The sequence below is a fragment of the Enoplosus armatus genome, chromosome 20 (assembly GCF_043641665.1).
Source record: "Enoplosus armatus isolate fEnoArm2 chromosome 20, fEnoArm2.hap1, whole genome shotgun sequence".
NCBI lineage: Eukaryota > Metazoa > Chordata > Actinopteri > Centrarchiformes > Enoplosidae > Enoplosus > Enoplosus armatus.
Genome location: NC_092199.1, coordinates 15,529,397 through 15,550,413, shown reverse-complemented (window position 1 = coordinate 15,550,413; position 21,017 = coordinate 15,529,397). Strand labels below are relative to the sequence as shown.

The 21,017-nt window shown below is 42.6% G+C and overlaps 1 protein-coding gene across 1 annotated transcript in view; it reads left to right on the top strand.

The window, feature by feature from the left end:
• The window catches only part of LOC139303428 (ras-related protein Rab-26), a 66,893-nt gene that overhangs the window by 28,893 nt on the left and 16,983 nt on the right, over positions 1-21,017 (top strand). Inside the window, exons 4-5 of the mRNA XM_070927247.1 lie at positions 661-727; positions 12,695-12,747. Coding sequence (XP_070783348.1) covers positions 661-727; positions 12,695-12,747 — 120 coding nt within the window. The remainder of the gene's footprint in view (positions 1-660; positions 728-12,694; positions 12,748-21,017) is intronic.

Below are 21,017 nucleotides of genomic sequence, written 5' to 3'. Positions count from 1 at the left end.
CACCAGTGTGTCTCTATGAATGTGTTGGTCTTCATTTAAGTGAGTGTCTACTTTCATTCTCATCAAAGTGAGGTTATGTGTGCGCTCTTTTTAATCACCAGCAACTGTTTCCCCATGGCGTAAATAACTCCCATACATCTTCATTGCCTGCTGTGGGAGGGCGAAGAAGCCCAAACGATGACTTAATGAGGCCTTAGTTAATCTCTATCAGTCAATTAGCCCGCTGCTCTGCCTGACTGAAGACACGAGAGGGAATAGCAGACTTTCCATCAGATTATCAAGCCTGGAAGTCATCAGCGAGAGACATAACAGATATGCCGACGCGTCCTCGTCATTCAAAAACAGCATTAGATACTGTCTGATGAGCTTTCCACCTCAATTACACAACACTCACGTTCTCCCTCCCCTCATATTTCTCTGCTTTAATGGATCCGTGTTCATCCATCAGTCTTATCTGTCAAATGTGATATTTCCGGTGATATCCCGGGAATGAGTTTAATGGATCTAGCAGGCACGTACTACGCACTTTTTCCACTTCTTGAAAACTGTAACACAGAATGGCCAAAAGGGGAAGGGAGATATAATCTCGATATTATGGTTATTGATGGTGGTGATAATGACGAAGATGTCCTCTTGTTGTTCCTTTTCTTTTTTCTTTAGATTTGGGACACTGCCGGACAGGAGCGTTTCCGGAGTGTCACACATGCTTACTACCGCGATGCTAACGGTAGGTTTCCTCTGTGTCTGACGGCGTGAGCCTGTTTGATTGTGACTGACACCCCCCCCCCCCCCTTCCTTTTATCTTTTCCTGAAGCAGCCAAACTGTTCTGACTGACGTCTCATTGCCTTTTGTTTTCTTCAAATGTGTGATTGACGTCGGCAGTCTCCCTGTTGCTCCCTCTTTCCTGTTGGGATAGCAAAGAAAACACTCAAGTTACAGCTGATTTGATAGACTGGTGTGTGTGTGTGTGTGTGTGTGTGTGTGTGTGTGTGTGTGTGTGTGTGTGTGTGTGTGTGTGTGTGTGTGTGTGTGTGTGTGTGTGTGTGTAGCTATTTGCCGGAGGCTCTGATGTGATGTGCAGGTTCCCTTAAGCGAGAGGCGAACCACTGGGTGGGAAAATGAGCCTGCCTCTCACACAGTGGGGGGTGGGACAGCTATGAGCTATTCCCATGTGTGTGTCCGTGCGTGTGTGTGTGTGTGTAGCAGTTATATCTCTAACAACCCTGCTGAGTACAGATAGCTGTGTGCCTCAGGCTAACCTGAATGAGCAGGTGTTGTGGAACACACACACACACACACACACACACACACACACACTGCTGTACAGACACAAATCTGTTCAGTAGCATACAAAGTAGCATGGTAATGGGTGGTTGTTGTGAATTTGTATGTGCTCCTGTTGTATCTTTATGTATGAGTGTGTGACTGCATGTGTGTACAGGTTTGTGTAAGTGTGTAAATGGAATAGCATGTGTGTTCACGTTGCTGTGATCTGTCCGTGCCACAGTTTACCCTCGCTGATCTTTAACAAGGCACCCAGGGAGCCTCGAGCCACCTCCTCCGAGTTGTCCGTCCGTTACTGTAAAGCTCATTCAGCCTGACGGGCAGGGCCAGGGGGAGAGGAAGCTGCCCGAAATGCAGCTGTCACGAAAGCTGTCAATTCCTGTGAACTAATGGACTTTTTTCTTTTTTTTTTTTTTCTCCCGTGACTCTGACTTTGAAGAGTAAAGATCCGACGCTCTCTGAGCATCGACAGGTAGAAGTGGGCAAGTCCAATGTCTAAAAAAAGACCAAACAATTACCGTGCCTCGACATTGGATCTATATTTCAAAGCATGGCACATCCATTTTGGAGAAAAACACTGCCAAAAGTTCATCATTTAAGAACTTGTATGGAGGATAAAGTCCGTAGTTATTATCTATAAATGATCTGTAAATCCACATAAAATAAAAAAACGTGTGACATGTTGCGTTGATTGCCTGAGAATCACTAATTATGTAGATTTACATTTTGCTTTCTAGAGTTTCTTTTTCATCTCCACATGAAACATTAGCCAAGCACATATGCTCTGCTCTCTCAGTTACAGATATTTCTTTGGAGCTCCTCACTAAAGCCAAAGTTTTTATGCCGCCGAACAGCTCCACCGCCATCTGCTATTAGTTGGGAAAAAGATTTAAGCACATAAGGTGCTAAACTGAAAAGTCTCAATGAGAATGTCACGGGAACGGCCTGCCAGCATCGTTTCAGAGCAACAGGGACGTCTCCAGACTGCAGGTTATGTCACTGCTCCAGCTAAAATAGATGATTGTACAACAAGTGAGTCACAATCCATTGTCTTTTTTTATTTTTTTATTTTTATGAATAAATGTCCGCTTTGTGGGCTGTTTCTCTCTGTTGGAGGCTTATATATACTCAGCATCACTCCGTATTTAGTAATTCATACCTGGCATCTGATGCAGAGAGTGAGTAGGAAAAAACACCACAGCACTGAAAGGTTGGCAGCAAAGATGGAGACGAAATAAAAAGAAATCAATTTTGCAACTGAAATTCCAGTTTCATACAATCTTGGCCTTTGTAGTTTTGTCTATCATTCCTATTAGTGATATTACCATTGCACTCAACCTGTTAATTGCTCAGATGTGGGAATGCAGTGACAGATGGGGGCAAGCAGGAGAAGTCATTCTTCTGACAAATGCTGAAGTTACTGCCCAAGCTGTTTGTTGTAAATATGCATCAAAGCTTATGGACCGGACTTTTATGATTCATCTTTGACCTTTTGAAGATACTCAGCATAGTTATGCACACAGTTTTCCTGTTCAATGAGGGATTCATACCAACATTTTGGGTGTGGCCAGTTTCAGTTTTACCTCCAAAAACGTGCTGACGATGATCTGGTTTAACTATTGTCTCGTTTAACAACCTGATTGTCTGACTGCTAAAACTATGAGTATAAGACCCACGTTGTAAACCACAGCTTTTCTTTAGTAAGCTTTTCCTTTTGCCGCTGGGCACCGCAGTTTCAACAAGAGTCTACAGCCACGCTCGCGGCTCTGTGAGGCTTTGAGTTAAAAGCTAACTTAAGCATGCTAACAGGCTCACAACGTCAATGCTTAACATGTTTAGCAGGTGAAATGTTTACCACCTTCACCATCGAAATTTAGTGTGTTAGCATGCTCACATTCGCCAATTTGCATCTAATACAAAGTACAGCTGGGGCCGATGGGAATGTCATTCGTTTGGCAGGTATTTGCATTGCACAAATGAAAACGTTTGACCTGATGATAACGTAAAGTTAATTATTGAAGTCATGAAGTCATTACAAGTATACTGCGGGGAATGTGAATGCTTTTTCATGGCAATCTTTCCAATCGTGTCGAGGTATTTTACTCAAAACTACAAATGTCAACCTCATTACGGTGCCAGAGGAAAAGTTTGGACCTTCAGTACCAGATGTTATGGCAGTCAGACAGACTGGCATTGCCGTCCCTAGAGCCACGCGGCTAGCTTGGTTAAAAACACTGCAGCATTTAGCGTTGAAATGCAGTTGCTGCCTTGTCCAATGACAGCATGTCTCAAAGTGATGCCTGCTCATAGACAGCTATTGATGTTCGTTTCACTTAGCTTCGGCCCCAATCTCGGCTGTCATTAAGCCCTTAATGAGAGAGCAAGAAGATCCAGACAATCGGTGCAAATGAGCTGGCGGTTGCCGTGAGCCCAGTGCAATCTGCCAGGCCCATCTGGTGTACAGGGCGCCACTGAGGTCCAGCTGGGTCCAGAAACCAGCAGCAGACTCTTTCTTATTTTTTCCTTTCCCCCAGTGGAGCTGACAGTTTGTCATTTCCACCGCATGGAGCGAAACCACGGGTTGTTTAAAAAAGAGGAAAAGCAGACTTAATGGGAGAGACAAGTAACAAGAGGGGGGTAGACAGAAAAGGGCGGGATAGTGACGGAAGAGGGGGGTCATTGAGAGAAATAGAAACCTGATGTAAGCATGAGTGAGAGAGGGTTAAAGATGGAGAAACATTAGTGAAGGTAAACTTAATTTATGAAATCAAGAAAGGAAACAAGAGAAACAAAGCAGTCAGACCGGTTCAAATAAATAAAGAACTAGCCTTCATCCGTCCAGGTTGGCTGAGGCCAGAAGCATTACGATGCTACTTTGTATGCTACTGAACAAAAGGCCAGAAGCACAAGTCAACTAATGTAGGCAAAGAGAGCAGGGTGAATAAAAGGGTGGAGCAAAATCATTGCAGAGCTGTCAATAGAAGCTCGCCCTGTAATAATGTGGCATTATTATGCCTCGATAGAAGGCGGGGCATTATAACGAGTGCCAAGGAATTAGAGAAGAATGGAGCTCAAGGTTGCCAAGAGTGCTCAGGTGATGGAAGAGAGAGAGTGGTTTTATTCCAGCCCCTTTATGGACTTATCCTTCACGACAAATGATCTGCAGGCGTGTCGTAACTGAATGTGGTTGTGAAATTATTGTATTCTTAAGGTATCACTATGCCGTCACTACCATTAACACTGTGCGATCAGTCACTCTGAAATGTTCACCATTTGCAAATGTGAAATCTATGTTACAGCTTGAAATGGAACCCCTCCGATGTCCTTTCCCATTACCTTGTCGCAGAAAAAAAGAGCCAACATGATGAATCCAAAGTAACAGAATGACAGAGTTAATGCATTTCATGGCACAGGTAATGGCTGCCTTACAGATGACTGCTCCAAATGGTGGTTTATGATTAAAAGGGTTGTTGGGGTTGTATTGTTCAGAAACGAGGTGCTTTGGCTGCTTCATTTGCCGGTAATGGCCTTCATCGCCTTCTCTTTGTTACCAATGGAGGGAGGAGGGAGTTACGGCTTTGATGCCGCACCAGTTTTTCTTTCATCAAAGCTGTAGAGGTGTGTGTGGTAAATGAGACAGTATGGAATTGTTTCTCAAATTTAAGACTATATTTCTCATAAAAAAGGATATAGAGGGTCAAAGTGCCACTTCCTCTCCTAGCTTCTGTTCCAATAGCATCTGTAACTCAATGGATATGCTCAAGGTTACTTTCATTGTCTTTTTTAAAAAAATTGACATGTTCCTTGGGTTTTCTGTCTATACTCTAAACTAAATGGGAATCTTGTGCTCTACTGGACAGTAAAATTCGAACTGCTCATCATTTTAACAGAGAGGAAACCTCAAATGAAGTGTAATATGTTCAGCTATATTAGTGATGCCAGTGTTTAAATATTCAACAAAATATTCAATTTGCGCATCCTCAGGGGGGTCGCAGGGTGGAGGCGTGGAGGAGAGATGTGAGGTGAAAGGGACAGGTGCAGTTAGTTTTTGTAGTTTTGTGGCGCGATGATCGCCAACGCAGGCAGCAGTTGGAGCAGCTCACACACAGCTCATGGAGGCATTTAAGGCACTTTAAAACCTGTAGCGCCCGATTGCCCTCACGCTCAAAAATCACACTGCTTCTCAAAGTCAAATCTGAACACACAGACATGATACACTTATTTTTAGATTCATTATGACTCACACTTTATCAAGGATATCATTGTCTCTGATGTCCGTTGCGAATAGAAGTCCGTAAACCCGCTTAGAAGTCATAGAAAACTCCTTATAACTTCAGAACTTTTACATTTTTGAAATGTTCTTCAGTCAAGTGATAGTTGACCTTACATCCGTGGGTGGTAGTTAATTCGGGTTACTTTTAATGGTGCAAATTTGTCAAAAAGCAGACAAATATAGGCTAAACAATGGGGATCACGTTGTACTGTGTCAGACTTAGTCAGTGACAAAAGACAGTGCTCTACAATAAAGTCAGTCTGTGTTTTACTGCTATATAACGACTAATAATGAAGTAACATTTTGTCTTTTAGCTTGACCTGTTCTTGACTCTGTGCCACCAACATGACTGAAATGAGCTATAACAGTAGTGACAAATGACAAGTGTCGGACCCGAAGAGGCTACATCTATTACCTCATGTCACCGCTCTGCTCTGCCTCATCCCATCATGCCTGCATCATCTTTTATTCCCTCTATTCCGCTCTTCTTGGGTCAGTTACTTTCATCACTAATGAGCGACTGTGGGCCTCAATCAGCGGCAGCTTGTGGGGGGCGAAACACATCCAGTCTTGGACAGGAGGGTGGACAGAGGGAACAGTGATCAAGAGTTGAGTGGAGAAAGCATGAAAGAGTGAGGTGGAGATGTAGAGAAAAAGAAAGGGAAGGAGGGAAATGGATGGAGAAGAGGGGAATGACAGTTGGAAACAAAACGTGGGGGGGGTATTGCTACAGGGAGAGCCTTGAGCTGTGCGATCCATCATCAAACACACACACAGACACACATGCATAGACACACACACCTTACTAGCTTCCTGCATATTAATTTGGATGTGCAAGGTCACAGTCAAAGGCATGATTGAGGCTTTATTCTTGGGAATCTGTAAGAAGTGAGTAGAGAGGAAGAGTGTGTGTGTGTGTGTGTGTGTGTGTGTGTGTGTGTGTGCGCGCGCGCAAATGTCTCTGCCTGCTTACACTCTCCATTGAACTTATTGTCTATACGGTATAATATCTTGACTCACTTTGTCGTCTTCAAATATTAATCCAGCCATAATATTCCACATGATCTATCCGTTCATTTGTCTTCAACATTTATCTGAAAAGGCCGGTTTCAAATATGACTGAATTTAGCTGTCACAACGCCCGCGGAATTTAGTAATCGCTTGTCCTTGTGATTGATACACTTTCTACAATGGATGTTGTAGAACGGAGCCCCGTTGGCCGCGCTCAGCCGGGGGGGAAGGGGGAGAAACGACAACGGCTGCTGGAACTGTCACAGGAAGAATGAAGGTGATGGAAGAAGGGGAAGCTGGTGGCGATTGCAGACGCTCGCTCTCATTTTGTCGTACAGTAACATCGGCGCCAGGGCAGCAACTTGCCTGAAGGAATAAAGTGAAACTCATCAGTCAGACATCACACACACACACATACGCGTGCTTTTCACTTATTAGCAGATGTATTGTGGAGTAACCATAGGTGCGCTTTTAATTTTCAAGACAGAAATGGAGCAGAAGAGTGTCTGTTAGTACTTAGCTGCCATTTGCAAATTGACGGAAATGTTGTGGCTCATTGTAAAGCAGTCTGTAATGGTCACTTCTGAAACCTCAACTTGATTTTTGCCACAATAGGGAACTTCTCATATGTAACAAGTGGCAGAAGAACAAGTGGCACTCAGAGGCTTTACTTGAGTAGAAACACTAACAAGTAAAAGTACTGCATTAAATATTTTACTGAAGCATAAACAATTGTCAGCTAAATGTACTTAAAGGAATAGATGGACAGTTTGGGAAATTAGCTTTTTTTGCTCTCTTTACGAGCGTTACATCAGAAGATTGATGCTACTGCACACTAAATATGAAGCTAGAGCCAGCAGGTGATTAGCATAGCGTAGCACAAATACTGGAATTGTTATTACCGAGTGATGAGTTAATGTGTCGGCAGCATTTTATTGTTGTTCATGGTTGGGTAGTTTAAATTATGACTGTTGTTTTGCATGTAAAATATGAATGTGCAAAGTAGTAACTACAGCAGTCAAATAAATGAAATAGAGTAAATAATATATTTTCCCCCCGGGAATGTAGTGAAGTAGAAGTATAAGGCAGCACATAAAATGGAAATATATATATATAACTAGCCAGATTTTGTGGAAGTTTTTATGTCATCTTTTTTGCCTGTGTAGTGCTCCTTTTTGAAAGATGCTTGGGCGTCCCGGTGTTGAGCGGTTTTGCCCTAAAACGGCAACATTCCCGGTTACATTCCGTCACGGAAACTTTGTCGCGCGCCATCTCTCCCTGTGCGTCCTGTCTCTCTGTGCTGTCATCAAATAAAGGTGAAAACTGGTTGATGCTGTGTGTTGTAGTTAAGTCGCTATGGGCGATATGATTTCAGGATCTCTGCTTTGCCAAACATGTAAAAGTCAACAATCGTAAAAAACCCTACAGTGTCTTGCAGGCCGATGTCTGTTCACATTTGTATGCATAATGTCTGCGTGCATCGCTTGTGACTTATATTTTAAGGGAAGGAGAGCAGCCAAGGTCAGCCCGTGATTATTGACGCAGATTATCATCTAAGAGATGATGGATGGCAGCGCTTTCTATGGATCACTTCACTCCATCAAACTCCTTGCCTTCCTGCTCAAGGTTTCCTGCAGCAACTTTGATAGTCAAGTGGCTCCCAAAGTCAAATAGTTAATATTGTGCGTAATGTTGGTGAGTTGGCAGGTTGCATCTGGGTCATGCAGGGAGGTGAAAGTTTTATTGTTCTGTCTCCAAGAGTATGGAGCAAAGAATAATAATGAATATAAATGTAATACATTTCCTGTTAATCGAAAATACTGCATGTCCAGCAAAAATCATACTCCGAAAATCGCGGAAGGAGTCCTCATATCTAAAGGACAAAATACTCTGTTAAAACTAAACATTCTGCACCTGGGATACGTTTTGGCAAATAAAACTGCTTGGTTAAGGTTAGGGGAAGATCACAGTTGGGGTTAGAGAAACTGCTTGGTTGTGGTTAAAGTTTGCGTCATTGACAAACAAGACTCCATGACCAAAGCATTTGCTTTAAGCTAAAATGCTAACCTCAGAATGCTAGTATGCTCACAAAGACTATGATGTTTAGATGATGTCTAGCAGGTTTAATGTTAACCGTGTTCACCATCATTAGTTTATCGTGGTAGCATGCTATCGTATGATAATTAGCAGTAAACAGAAAGTACAGCTGGAGATGATGGTAATTAGTTTTGGAGGTATTTGGTCAAATACTAAAGTAATGGACACATTAACGTTTTGACCTGATTATGGTGCTAGATGAAAAGTCATGGGCTCATCAACATGATTACAACTCATCCTAAAGGGGAGGCAAAAATGTGTGCACCAAATTGTATGGAAATGCATCCAATAGTTGTTGACTTACTTCATTAAAAACCCCAAATGTCAACACCCTGGTGGCGCTAGCCAAAGTCATGACGATACATCGTCGGGGAAACCATTAATAATTGTACATAATGTCACGGCAATCCATCCAATAGTTGTTGAGATATTTCAGTCGGGATCAAAGTGGTGGACCGATTGACCGACCAACAATGCCTAGAGCCATGCCAATAGCATGGCCTAAGTTTAGGTAAGGTTCTTGGACATAGTTAAAAAAAACAGCTTTGGTTATGGTTAGGTGAAGTACATGGTTCACTTCTGTCTTTTAAACGTGGTTGGACCATACTTTGTATGAAGTTAATTTCAAGAACACCCTGGCCTTAAGACGTTTTGCGCCTTTGCTCATCACAGAACAGTTATTGGCACAACCACAAAGCTTGCTTGTCAGAAAACGTTAACACATCTTGTTTAAGACCACTGCTGTTGTTTTTATTGCGAGGACAGTTTCATCAATTCTGCCCTACCCTACTCTACCCTAAATGTTTTGCGGTGCTGCTTTTGGTCAGCAGATGGTGACGTGAAACATTTTGCATCTTCTTCAAAAAAAAACACAAATAAATTATAATATTTTATCATGTTTTTACATCATTTCTTTCGAGCCTGCGTGACAGATTAATCACCTCGTCAACCCAGTGTGCATTTTCACACTACTTCTGAAGACAGCCATTATTGAAAAGCTACAGGAATGCACTTTATATTCTAAGTCAGCCTCTCTCATTAGCACATGTGTCTTCTCATCACGGTCTGTCCTCTTGTCTCCCCGTTTCTTGATGAGGTTAGAGGTCTTTCCATCAGTAGTCTATCTGCCTTTCCCTGGTTAATCTTGCCCACCTTTTTGTCTCTGCCTGTCTGTATCTCCTGCCCTTCTTCTCTCACTATTACCCACGCCTTTATTTCTCTGTCTCTTCCTCTGCCCTTTAGCTTGACTCCCTCCATCTTTCAGAGTTGTTAATTCTGTCTTGTGTATACTGTTTTGCAACCACAATGTAACTCTCTGCGTCCCTGCTGCTGTGAGAAAGTTCTCTAGCTTCGTCTGTCTTGTGCTCTTGGCAAGATGTAATTGGATTAGGGGAGGGTGAAGGAAAGCAACTCCTTGTGGTTTACTCTGTTCTTCTGGTGGCTGATAAACACAGGAGGAGGAAATTAACTCGCGGGGCAGATCATCGCTCTCTCTCCCTCTTTTTCTTTACACCTCCCTCTTTCCTCTCCTCCGCTCGGTGTTTTCTCAGTTTGGCGGAGCCGGACCCCGCTCACGGTGATTACAACTCATTAAACACCCTTCACGGACTTGTCTGGCAGGAATAAACAAATAGAGGACTTAATCCAAAATAGATTGGTGAAAATGCAATAAGAAATGGAAGGGGAGGCATACGTAGGGGTTAGATAAAGTGTAGGAATGAGGATGGAGTGAGATGTAAGTAAAGGAGAAGATGGCTGGAGGGATTACATGTAGTAGGAGGAGGAGAGGTGCTGTGGAGGTTATTAGCTTCGGCTAATTCTTCCAAGTGAAGGTTGATTCGGCTGAGAAAATGAGCTACAATGGCCCTCGTAGGTGTAATGACTTTTTCTGTCTGACAAAGCTTTATAATTCACACCCTCCACTTTCTGCTAAAAAAAAAAAAAAACTACCTGAGGTGATATTATCCTGCATGGCAGCATGGTGCATTTGGAGGTAATTAGAATTCACTTGCGCGGTTATGTTATCAGGTGTAATACTAATGCTGTGGTAAATGGCAGACCTCAGCACTTTGCTCAGCTAACAGTGGAAGACATTACAGAAGTTTCTCTTCATGCAATTCACTTGTGTAAGATCCCAAAGCTCTTGTTGAACAAATTATGACACCAATCACTACCACATGAATTCTAAAGCAAGACATGGTTGGATAGACGGCTGCACAAAAGCGCCTTAGGAAGTCTGACCTGTTTTTTCAAAGGTCAAACTACAGGACATGACTTGCATTATACTTATGTCACAAATTTACATACACCTAATTGTGCTACGATGGAGTGGCCCAGCTCTAAGCCAGAAACGATTTTGTTGTCACTGAAAATAATCAGACAGGGCACACCTTCCTCAAGGCTAGTCAATCATCTGACTTTGTCATTAAAATGTTTGTTCATCAGTAAAGTACCTGTGACTCTGAATCTGCATTAGAATACACAATGCTCCACAATCATGGGAAACATGATGTTAAGAACTCAGAAATTCTTGGGTCCACTAATCAAAATGACAAAACGTCTTCTCGTCCATGTTTGCTTGAAAGTTAAGAATGAAGACTCATTCCTGACATTGGAAACAGCAGTTGACAAATCAACTTCACCACGAGGTCCATTCAGTAGCTGTTCTGGAGCTATAGCCACTTAGAAAGAAGTGAGCTTACCGGACCTCCGTAGCCATATCCTCACCTCTGCTTGAGGCTAGCAGCTGGAGGCCACGTTAGCTGCCAATAGCATAAAACAGCCAAACCTCCGTCCGACGGTTGAGCTGCATTGTAGGTTTTCTACAAGGAAGAAGAACGTGTGGAATAGAAAAAAAAAAAAGATGATATTTCTGGTTCTGCGGCATTGATTTTGATCCTTGGACTTGAACTGTCCATCGTGAGTCCGACATTGTTATAGGAGTGCAATGCAAAATCTGTCTTGACACTTCAAACAAGTGACAAATCAAAAAGTCATTTTTCGCCCATGGTCTAACCTTGCAAATTTAATTAAAAGTAGAAACTCTACAGTGTTATATAAAACACAATTACAGCATCATATTTAATATTAGTCATCTTTATTGTGCAGGCTACCTTGATGTTTTAAGCGGGAAGTAAGACAGCTCTCCCTGAGATTGCGACAACTGAATCATCACTTATGAATAACTCTAGATCAAAAGCTGTTCATGAAATTACAAGGAGACTGGGAGGAAATGGATTCACAGGTTTGCTGTTTATGACAAACAAGGACAGAGATGAAAGACAGAATTACAGAGCATTTTAGATAAAAAAGAAAACCAAAACTGTGTGGCTGGAGTATGCTTATTCAAAAGATAATTGAAATGAAAATATAAGGAGAATCACATATCCTCTATCAGAAGGTGTTGTATGCACAGGAGCAGGGGACAGGGCTGGAAACATTCAGCAAGTTTGGTTGGCTGACCTATCATGCAGGGAGCTCTGTGCCACTGCTTCCCTCGTTACATCATGTCATGCCATGATTCACCACAACCTTGAACCATGTTCACTTCGTGCTGCACACGTTTCCCATTTTGTCCGTCTTTCCTCGTGTTCTTCTCACTCTTTGTCAAGCCTTATGTGATTCCCACAGTCGTCTGCCTCTTTCTGGACCCTCGGATCTGCGATTCGGAAGCAAACGGGAATCCAGAGGTTTAATGTCAGCGTGGCACTAACACTGGTCATAATCAGTGTTGATGTAGCTAGTTACTGGCTGCACTGACACAACCACTGCAGCAGCGAGATTTGCACCACCACATTAATGACGGGCTACAGTGGCTATACGGGAATACATGTTTGTGATTTGATGATACAAACAGTGGATTGATAGTCACCGGCACATTCCCAATGAACACCATTATCGGTTGATTATCTCTTTCTTTAGTGACCAAATGACTCTAAATGAGATTTCGGTGCGTGGTTTGTTAGAACGGTCAGTAGTCAAGTACGGGAAAATTTCAAATGTGTCTGTTTTTTTTCTTTTCTCTCCAGCTCTCCTCCTTCTCTATGACGTCACTAGCAAAGCATCCTTCGACAACATCCGGGTAAGAACATCCACACTTGTCACTTCTTTGATATAACTCACTGCTCTTTGTTTTTGTCTTGTGTCAATCTGTATACTGTCAATACTGTCAGTCTTTGTACCGGACCATTGAGGTCAATTTAGCCGTTGATCTACATTCCAACCCTCACCTGTGGTCATGAGTTTTGGGTAGTGACTGCAAGAGTGAGATTGTGGATACAAGCTGCCGAAATGAGTTTGCTGGTGGTTGGGCTCACCCGTAGAGGTAAGGCAAGGAACTCAGATATCCAGAGTAGAGACGCTGCTCCTAAGTGTTGAAAGGGGCCAGTTTAGGTTGTTTGGGCATCTGATAAGGATATTATTATTACAGTATTATAGTACTGGTCGCCTTCCTTTGGAGGTTTTGTGGTCACGTCCAACTGGTACAGTAGGAGACTCCCTGGTAGACCTAGAACACGCTGGAGGGATAATATATCTCATCTGGTTTGGGAACGGCCCGGGATCCCCCAGGAGGAGCTAGAAGACGTTGCTGGCGCGAGTGCTGATTGGACTACCTAGCTTAGCCTGCTGCCACTGTCACCCGACCCCAGACACGAGATCAAATTGAATGGAGCGGCTATTTTGTACATTAACAAAGTTCAGGAGTTAGATTACATGCTAATTTCAGAATAGATTGGCTGGCTGTCTGAATCGACTGATGTAATGATTCTTGGATGCTTGAAATCACTGTTGAACTCTCTGGAGGAACAAATTCTATGCTACTTGATGCTAGTTGGTGGAATAACCAATACTCACCTATTGACCCTGTAACATTTTGATGAAGGTGCAGGTGAATCGTGCTGCCTGTTTGACAGTTCTGTAGATTCACGTCGCTGTTGTCTGACGCAGTTTGTGGGTTAGCGTAATTCTTCTAAATTGGGATTTTGCTCGAATGCTTACCTAAGATGATGGCGGAGAGATGAGTGTAACATCAAACCCTGTATATTGTTGAAGGCTTTCCATTCGTGTAAGCAAAGCAGAAATCTAATTTGGATCGTACAAATTAGCATAGTGCTTGTGGAAAGTCTCTTGTCCACTGGAAAATGTGCAGCTGAATACAAAAAGCTCTTAAAATAATTTGCTCGTACTCGCAGCAGGGATGGGATGGCGAACGATGAGGACACTGACTGAGGATGACCACAGTGGTAACAAATGAAGGGAGGTGACGAGACGGAAGAGCATGTGGGGTGCAGATTAGAGCTCACTTTTTTCCCCCAAATGGACCCGTCTCTTTGTAGTCGCAGCATGGCTCTCCTCGGCACTCAGCTCCAACTGTGATTTTCCAACCATCTCGTCCTCCCCTCATCCCCTGTAAGTGCATTACTCTCCTTTGATTAACGCAGAGCGGAGTTAAGAGCAGAGAATGGCCATTATAAAAGTTTGTGTCTTACACATCAAGGAGAGAAATGGCTCCAAAGCCATCTGGCAGGCCTGATGCATTTACATCTGGAGACTGTGTGTGTGTGTGTGTGTGTGTGGGTTTGTTCATGTGTGTTCATGGGTATGCCTGTGTGGGGTGCCAGTATAACCTGGATGTGCATGTGCGCTCAGGTGTTTGCGTAGGTGTGCAAATGCCTTCATTAACAGAGGATGGAGAGCAGTCCCTAGAGGGGGACAGACACAGCTTAGCTTCTCTCCAAACTGCAGGTTAGCATCATTATGCTTTTAATGGTTTGCATTAAAGCACCCTATCAGGTATTTGAAGCTTGGATCTAATGGGGATGAAAAACAGAGGACTGACAGGGGAGGAGGAAGTAGACACCAATTTCCAATAACCTGATCTGCTACTGAGTTGATATAAAGGGCAGGGCTGGTGATATTACTATGTTTTATATGTCACATGAAAAGACCGAAAACAACCATGTGTTAGTCCATCTCACACACACACACACACACACACACAGACTCACAAGGTGAAAACAATACCAGCCACACGCAGTCACGGCTTGTGAACATACAGCGTTACAACCAACCTTTTGACATGTTCTCTACCAAGTGCAATCTTTCATCGTCATTGGTTTCACACAGGACACGCACAGCGGTCCTCTGGGTGAAAGTCCTATCTTTCTGTCGGAAAAAGGCTTTCTGCCAGATAGCTATGACGGCAAACTTCTCCCACGTGCCACGAGCAGGTCAGGTGTGCGTGAACGTTTTGAAACAAAGTGTCACCACTTCTTCCTTTGTGCTGAACAGATTGCTGATAGGCTAATATGCAACTTCCCAAGTAACAGCCAAGGGACAAATATCATATATAAATATTAATATTTACTAATATGGTATAAACAAACCAAACAATTCCCCGTGTGATTTGGCCCACGGGGTGCAAGTTGAGTATCACTGGTTTACAATGACAGTTTGTAACACAGGCTTTCTGTTGTGTATGTGTATATATATATATATATATATGTCTAGTCCCCAAGCCTGATGACAGTGTTAACGTTATTTTCATGACTTCACAAAGCTCCTCTGGAGCCACACAAGATGTTCGAGCCAATTCAGTTTGATATGTATTGTCGCGCCCGCTAGATGCTGACAGGATACGGAACCCCTATTAAATAGGAAGTGAGGCCTACAGAAAGGCGGGTTTGGGTACTGGGAGTGAGAGCGAGGACGGCAGCAAACAGTTTTTGACCACATTTTTTATTTATGGGCCAAGTAAACTTTAGTTGAAAGGGCATGTTGATAATCTAGGACTAAAGAAAGAAATAAAAAGGGAGAAGCCTTATTTTGTAGGATGCTTTTAACTCGTCTATGTTGATTTTCACACATCACGCATCTACAGCAAAGCTTATTATATTTTCAGTTATATTTAGAAAGGCCGCAGTTCCTGTTTTCTTTCGTTGCTGTATAGGATTCGTTAGTTTGTTTTGTTTGTTTGAACGAGTCGCTGGCTGGGGACTTGAAAAGAGGTAGGAGTAGTACTAGCTGATTGTGTGATGCACCCTTTTTAACCAACACAATCATACACTAGTAGAATTATAAAATACTGTGTGAGAGCTGAGAAGTCACCGTGACACTTTTTAATGGTCCAATGTGTTTACACCATACAATGCCGGAAGAAGATGAAGCTTCTTTTTTACTTTCTCTAAGCGTTTGACTTGGATGGAACACAAAACTGCACTATGACCTCTTTAAATGTATACAAATCCTAGGAATGGGTTCTTGGCCTGGGTGCACTATATAGTCCACCTTGTTATCCAGTGACTCTGGGTCTTTGCGTGTTACTATTCCTGAGAACCGCAGGAGCGTCTGCAATCACGCTGCCGGTGATTCTCGGATCAATCAAAGAACACAGGGACGTGGTGAAGTGGAGATGATTTGGAATCAGAAAGCTCGTGTTGAACTGGGGATTTGAACCATGAGAGGTGACGTAAAGATGGCTTATCTACCTGTAGCACTCATGTGCAAATATATCAGACATGATGCTGATTTAATTTGTGCTTAATTTGAAATTATGAAGCAGTAAGCACTCTGTTTGTGTATTGCTTCAAGTTTCAAATTAATTTGGGGTCAGAACACAAATCTTCCTTATCCCGACCAAGGCTTCACAGTGCGAGCGTTTCACTCGCATTTGACTAAAAATAGATGCGTGGAAACTGTAGCACGTGCGAATGAGAAGTTACAAAATGACTCAAATCAGCCCAAGCAGCCTCAACTTCTCCTCAATGTCCCTTTGATGATTTGTGGTGTTATTCATATCTTCGACATGCATGAGGATGTTAGCCTGTTAGCATAAAAACAGCTCTAATGCGCCAGAGCAGATGCAAACTCAGTGTGAGGCTAGGTGTGTGTGTGTGTGTGTGTGTGTGTGTGTGTGTGTGTGTTTGATGAATATACAGAACGGACTGTAATCCCTGCAGAGGGGTGAGAGAGCACACCTGTTCACTACAACAACAACAACAACTGAACAACCTGCGAGTCACACACACACACACACACACACACACACAAAGGCAATTTGGGCTTGTTAATGTTAATCAATTCTAATTACAACAATTGAAGTGCAGATTGTGCAGGCCATAATATGTGCACACCCACAACCTTTTGTTTATATGGGTGCATTGTAGCGGAGCTGGGCACACAAATTCACTCAAGTACGGTACTTGTATTTTGCAGTTACTCGAAATGTACTTGAGTATTTCTATTTTATGCTACTTTTATACTTTTTTATACTACTCCAACACTACAATAGGGAGTGAAATATACTTTTTACTCGACTACATGTGTTTCACAGCTACAGAAATATGCTTATTTGCTTTCTTGCTGAGCGTTGGATGAGACGATTGATACCACTCTGTACAGTAACTATGAAGCTAATTCCAGCAGCCAGTTAGCTTAGCTTAGCATAAAGACTGGAAACGGGGCAACCAGCCAGCCCAGCTCTGTCAGAAGTAACACAATCTGCCTGACAGCACCTCTAAAGCTCACTAAATATCTTGTGTGTAATCCTTACAAAAACAAAACATAAAATCAACCTTTTTTTTTTTTTACACTGTTTGCAATCTTTATGCTAAGTTAAGCTAAGATGCTGCTGATGGTAGCTTCATATTTACCATAAAAACATGAGCGGTATCGATCTTCTCACCCAATTCTCAACATGACAGCGAATATGTGTGTTTCGCAAAATGTCGAGCTTTTCCTGTAGTTTACCAGGCAGTATATGAAAATAGGATTATAATGGATGCTAATATAGCACTTTACACAGTGGTATCTTGCTTGGGTACTTTTACTTTTCATACTTTAATATATGTTGCTGCTAAAACTTTTATTTTTACTGCCAGTTAAGTAAAAGATCAGATACTTCTTGCTGCTTTTATGTCACTTTTGTGTATTCCTACCCAGATGAATGTGTGCATGTGGCACACATAGCTCTCACCATATACATGTGCGTTCAAGGCTCCCGCAGAACACTGTGTCAGCACACACTGATGTGTCCCATAGAGTGAATCCATTAGCAGCAGAGCCTCGGGGTGAAGGCTGGAGAGCATTTGGATGATAAAGAGATGGAGACACTGTGCCCACTGCTTTCCATCACTCACTCTCTCTTATTCTGTCTCCCATGTTTTGCTTTTGCTCTTTCACTTCTCTCTTCACGCTCCATACCATCTGTAACCATGGCCACAGCCACTGCTGCTTTCTATCGGCCGCTCTTTTCTGCTTCTACTTACCTCCATCTATATCTTCTTTTGTCTCTCTCTGCCTTTCTGTTTCATTAGCCCAGCCTTTTCTTTTGCTTAACATTTGTATTTTGTAAGACCAGTACATTTGCAGTAATTGTGACAAAAGTAAGGAGGAAACAAAAATAATCAACAATCACCTTGCATTTGGCCTCTTAAGCACCCTCCAGACATGCACCTTGTTACGTAAATGCGATACCAATTTAACATGAAGGTCTTAAATATGAATAAAAGTCACTTCTACATAGTGACAACATGTTTTATTAGGTTGGACCTAAGCATTTATGAATTGAATGCTGTCAGATTGACATAAAGGCACATAGTCATGTGATCCATTGTTGATATAAAAATATTTATTATAGGCGCTTTAATGTCTTTTCATTCTATGAATGTGCACTGAGGAACTTTATAAAATAGGCACCGGAATTCTAATAAATGATTGATGAATTGATGAGAAAATGTATTTGTGGGTTCACTGTGAGAAGGGGCTGAGGGTCCATCACCGATGCCAAATATCACATGAGCATTGTGGCCCTCTTTGTAACAGTCCCGTCGTGTCTGAATAAAGCCAGAGGGAACGTTTGTCTGAATGACACGACGTCATCACTGTAACAGAAAGATGAAGCCAGAATGTTACGTACCCCCATGTCTGAACGGGGCTTTAGTTGGTTTGAATGGAGAGTGACCATGGAAGACCACAATGTCCTCACCAATGTCCTTATTTCATGCGTGTGTGTGTTTCTGTATCTCGGCATCCATTGAATGTGTGTGCATTCACGTGTTCACGCGTGTACTTTGCATGTACGTATGCTACAGTGACGATGTGACCCTGTCAGAGATCAGCTGCATTTCAAGATGAAAAGTGCTTTTACTTGTCAAAATTGTCAAAAAAAGAGTGTTTTTCTGGCTATATCCCATGTTGCATTATTCATTCTCCATATGTTATTGCATGCATGTGAATGTGTGTAAATATAGTCGTAGTGTTTCAGGAGCCTGATGCCATTAAACCCTGGAATCCTTTGCAACCTTATATCAGGGCTTTACAGCTGCTGCTTTGGCACCACGCGCATGTGTTTTGCTAAAGACACTGCTCAGCTGAAGATTTGTGCTCCCTCACATGCCACACACTCATGAATATACACAGACAAGCACAGCGGCACGCACACACACTCACTCGGACAGATTTTATTGGTATTGACCTGCACGCCCGGGCACAGAGGCCACAGAGAAAAATCATTAAATCATTAGATCTCTAAAAGCCGTCGCACAGCAGGGAAGGCTTTGTTGTTCAAAAGATTCCCCCAACAGTAAAGTAAAAAATCAATTTGATGGTCAGCTAAACGTTTGGGGAGGGTGAAGAGATGGAGCAGACTGTAGGGAAGCAGAATTACAGTGATCATTGGATTTCCTTTTTAATGTAATCTGTTACATTTACCACATGTTGTTCTTGCAATAATAACACAACTCGGGTCTTGAAGGTATACTGCAAACTCCTCTGCTTTTTTAAAATTTTAATTAAATTAGTTTTACACTCAGTATTCTCCTAAAAACGATTAGCATCAATCACAGTAAAAGGTTGCAACGGGCCCGGGCTCTCTTTGGTAAAGACGCTAAAACAATATTGATGCATTAAAATTGCATTTCTACTTTTTTAATTATATGCCTGCCACCAGACCTACCTGCTTGAGGACGGGAGGAAAAACAAGCCTCTAAATAATAATAAACATTTGAGAAACTGGCTGGAGCTGCGGTTCCTCTGGCGTGTGAGTCAGAGTCAGAAATAGCACCTGTGCTGTTGGTGGTACTCTGGCCATTTCAAATAAACACGGCCTGCTTAAACGAGGCAAAAACTTGGACACCTTGATATGAGTGTGATCCGGCAACAAAACCCACAAGTGATGTATAGGAATACATGATATATGTAACACATTATTTGTCTTACTCAGACTGACTGTTAGTTTCAGATGACTTTAAAAATCCCTTTGGCACGGAACAAGGACTGTGGATTTTATCCCCCATTTCCCATTTCCATTTCCTTTACAGTGTTTTACGGGACTAGTGTGTACAGCAGGAACAACTGCAGCAACTAAAAACCACTATGTACATTTATTCTGTTAAGAGAGACTTCAAAAGGCAAAACGTGATATAAGATATTGTAATGTTAGACATCAAATCCAGACATATTTACCATATGTACTCCGGTAAATTACACGTATCAAATGACACTACAAAATGGCCGACTGGCTTCTGGGAAAAAAAAAAAAAAAAAAAGGTTTCTGCTTCTGCAATCATTTTCCAGCACAGCCTCTCCAGAGCACCAGCCTAGAAGTTGATGAGTCTCAGTGCCAGTTTGCCTAATTGAGCTGCGGGGACACTGAAAGGCTTTTGGGCGAACAAAAAATCCTCCACTGTTGATTGGCAGGTGAGAGTGGTGATGCTTTGGATGCTCGGTAAAGGTCCTTCCCTTTACCGAGCAGAAAATGAACGATGCAGAAACTCTCTCCGCCTGTTTGTTCCACTGAATCAAATAATGTTTGTCCTTCTGTCTCCTTCCTCTCTCTCTCTCTCTCTCCCTCTCTCTTCTACTCACACAAACTCACAAGCATATTTGTTGATTTTCTCCACCCGCCCCGGCAGCCCTCTCACTTTCTGCTTCTTTCCTCTGTTTATTCGTCGCGCTTCCTCCCTTCTGCCGAGGCTGTGTCTCTCTGAAACCCAGTTAGCTTTTTCGCCCTCTTCTCCAATGCTAACAGCGGCATTTCCTTTACGTTTTTTGGCATTTAACATTTCCCGTGTCGCCACAGCTTATCAGCCAGGAGTGAGAAAACAGCTTGGAAAGGCCAACGTGGGGTCCTATGAATATGTAAAACACAAGGAGCAGGAGATTGTGAGGTGAAAGACTTGTGGTAGTTGGATGCTAACTGGTTATTCAGTCTCTCATGGGATTTGATAGAGACTTTAATGGCTCCATCTGTAGCTGGCTTATTGCAGTGTCTGAAGGACCTGGAACGAGTCCACACACATTCACAGTAATGCTGTGTGCATGTGCCGTTGTCCTGAACGCTGAGTCACACAG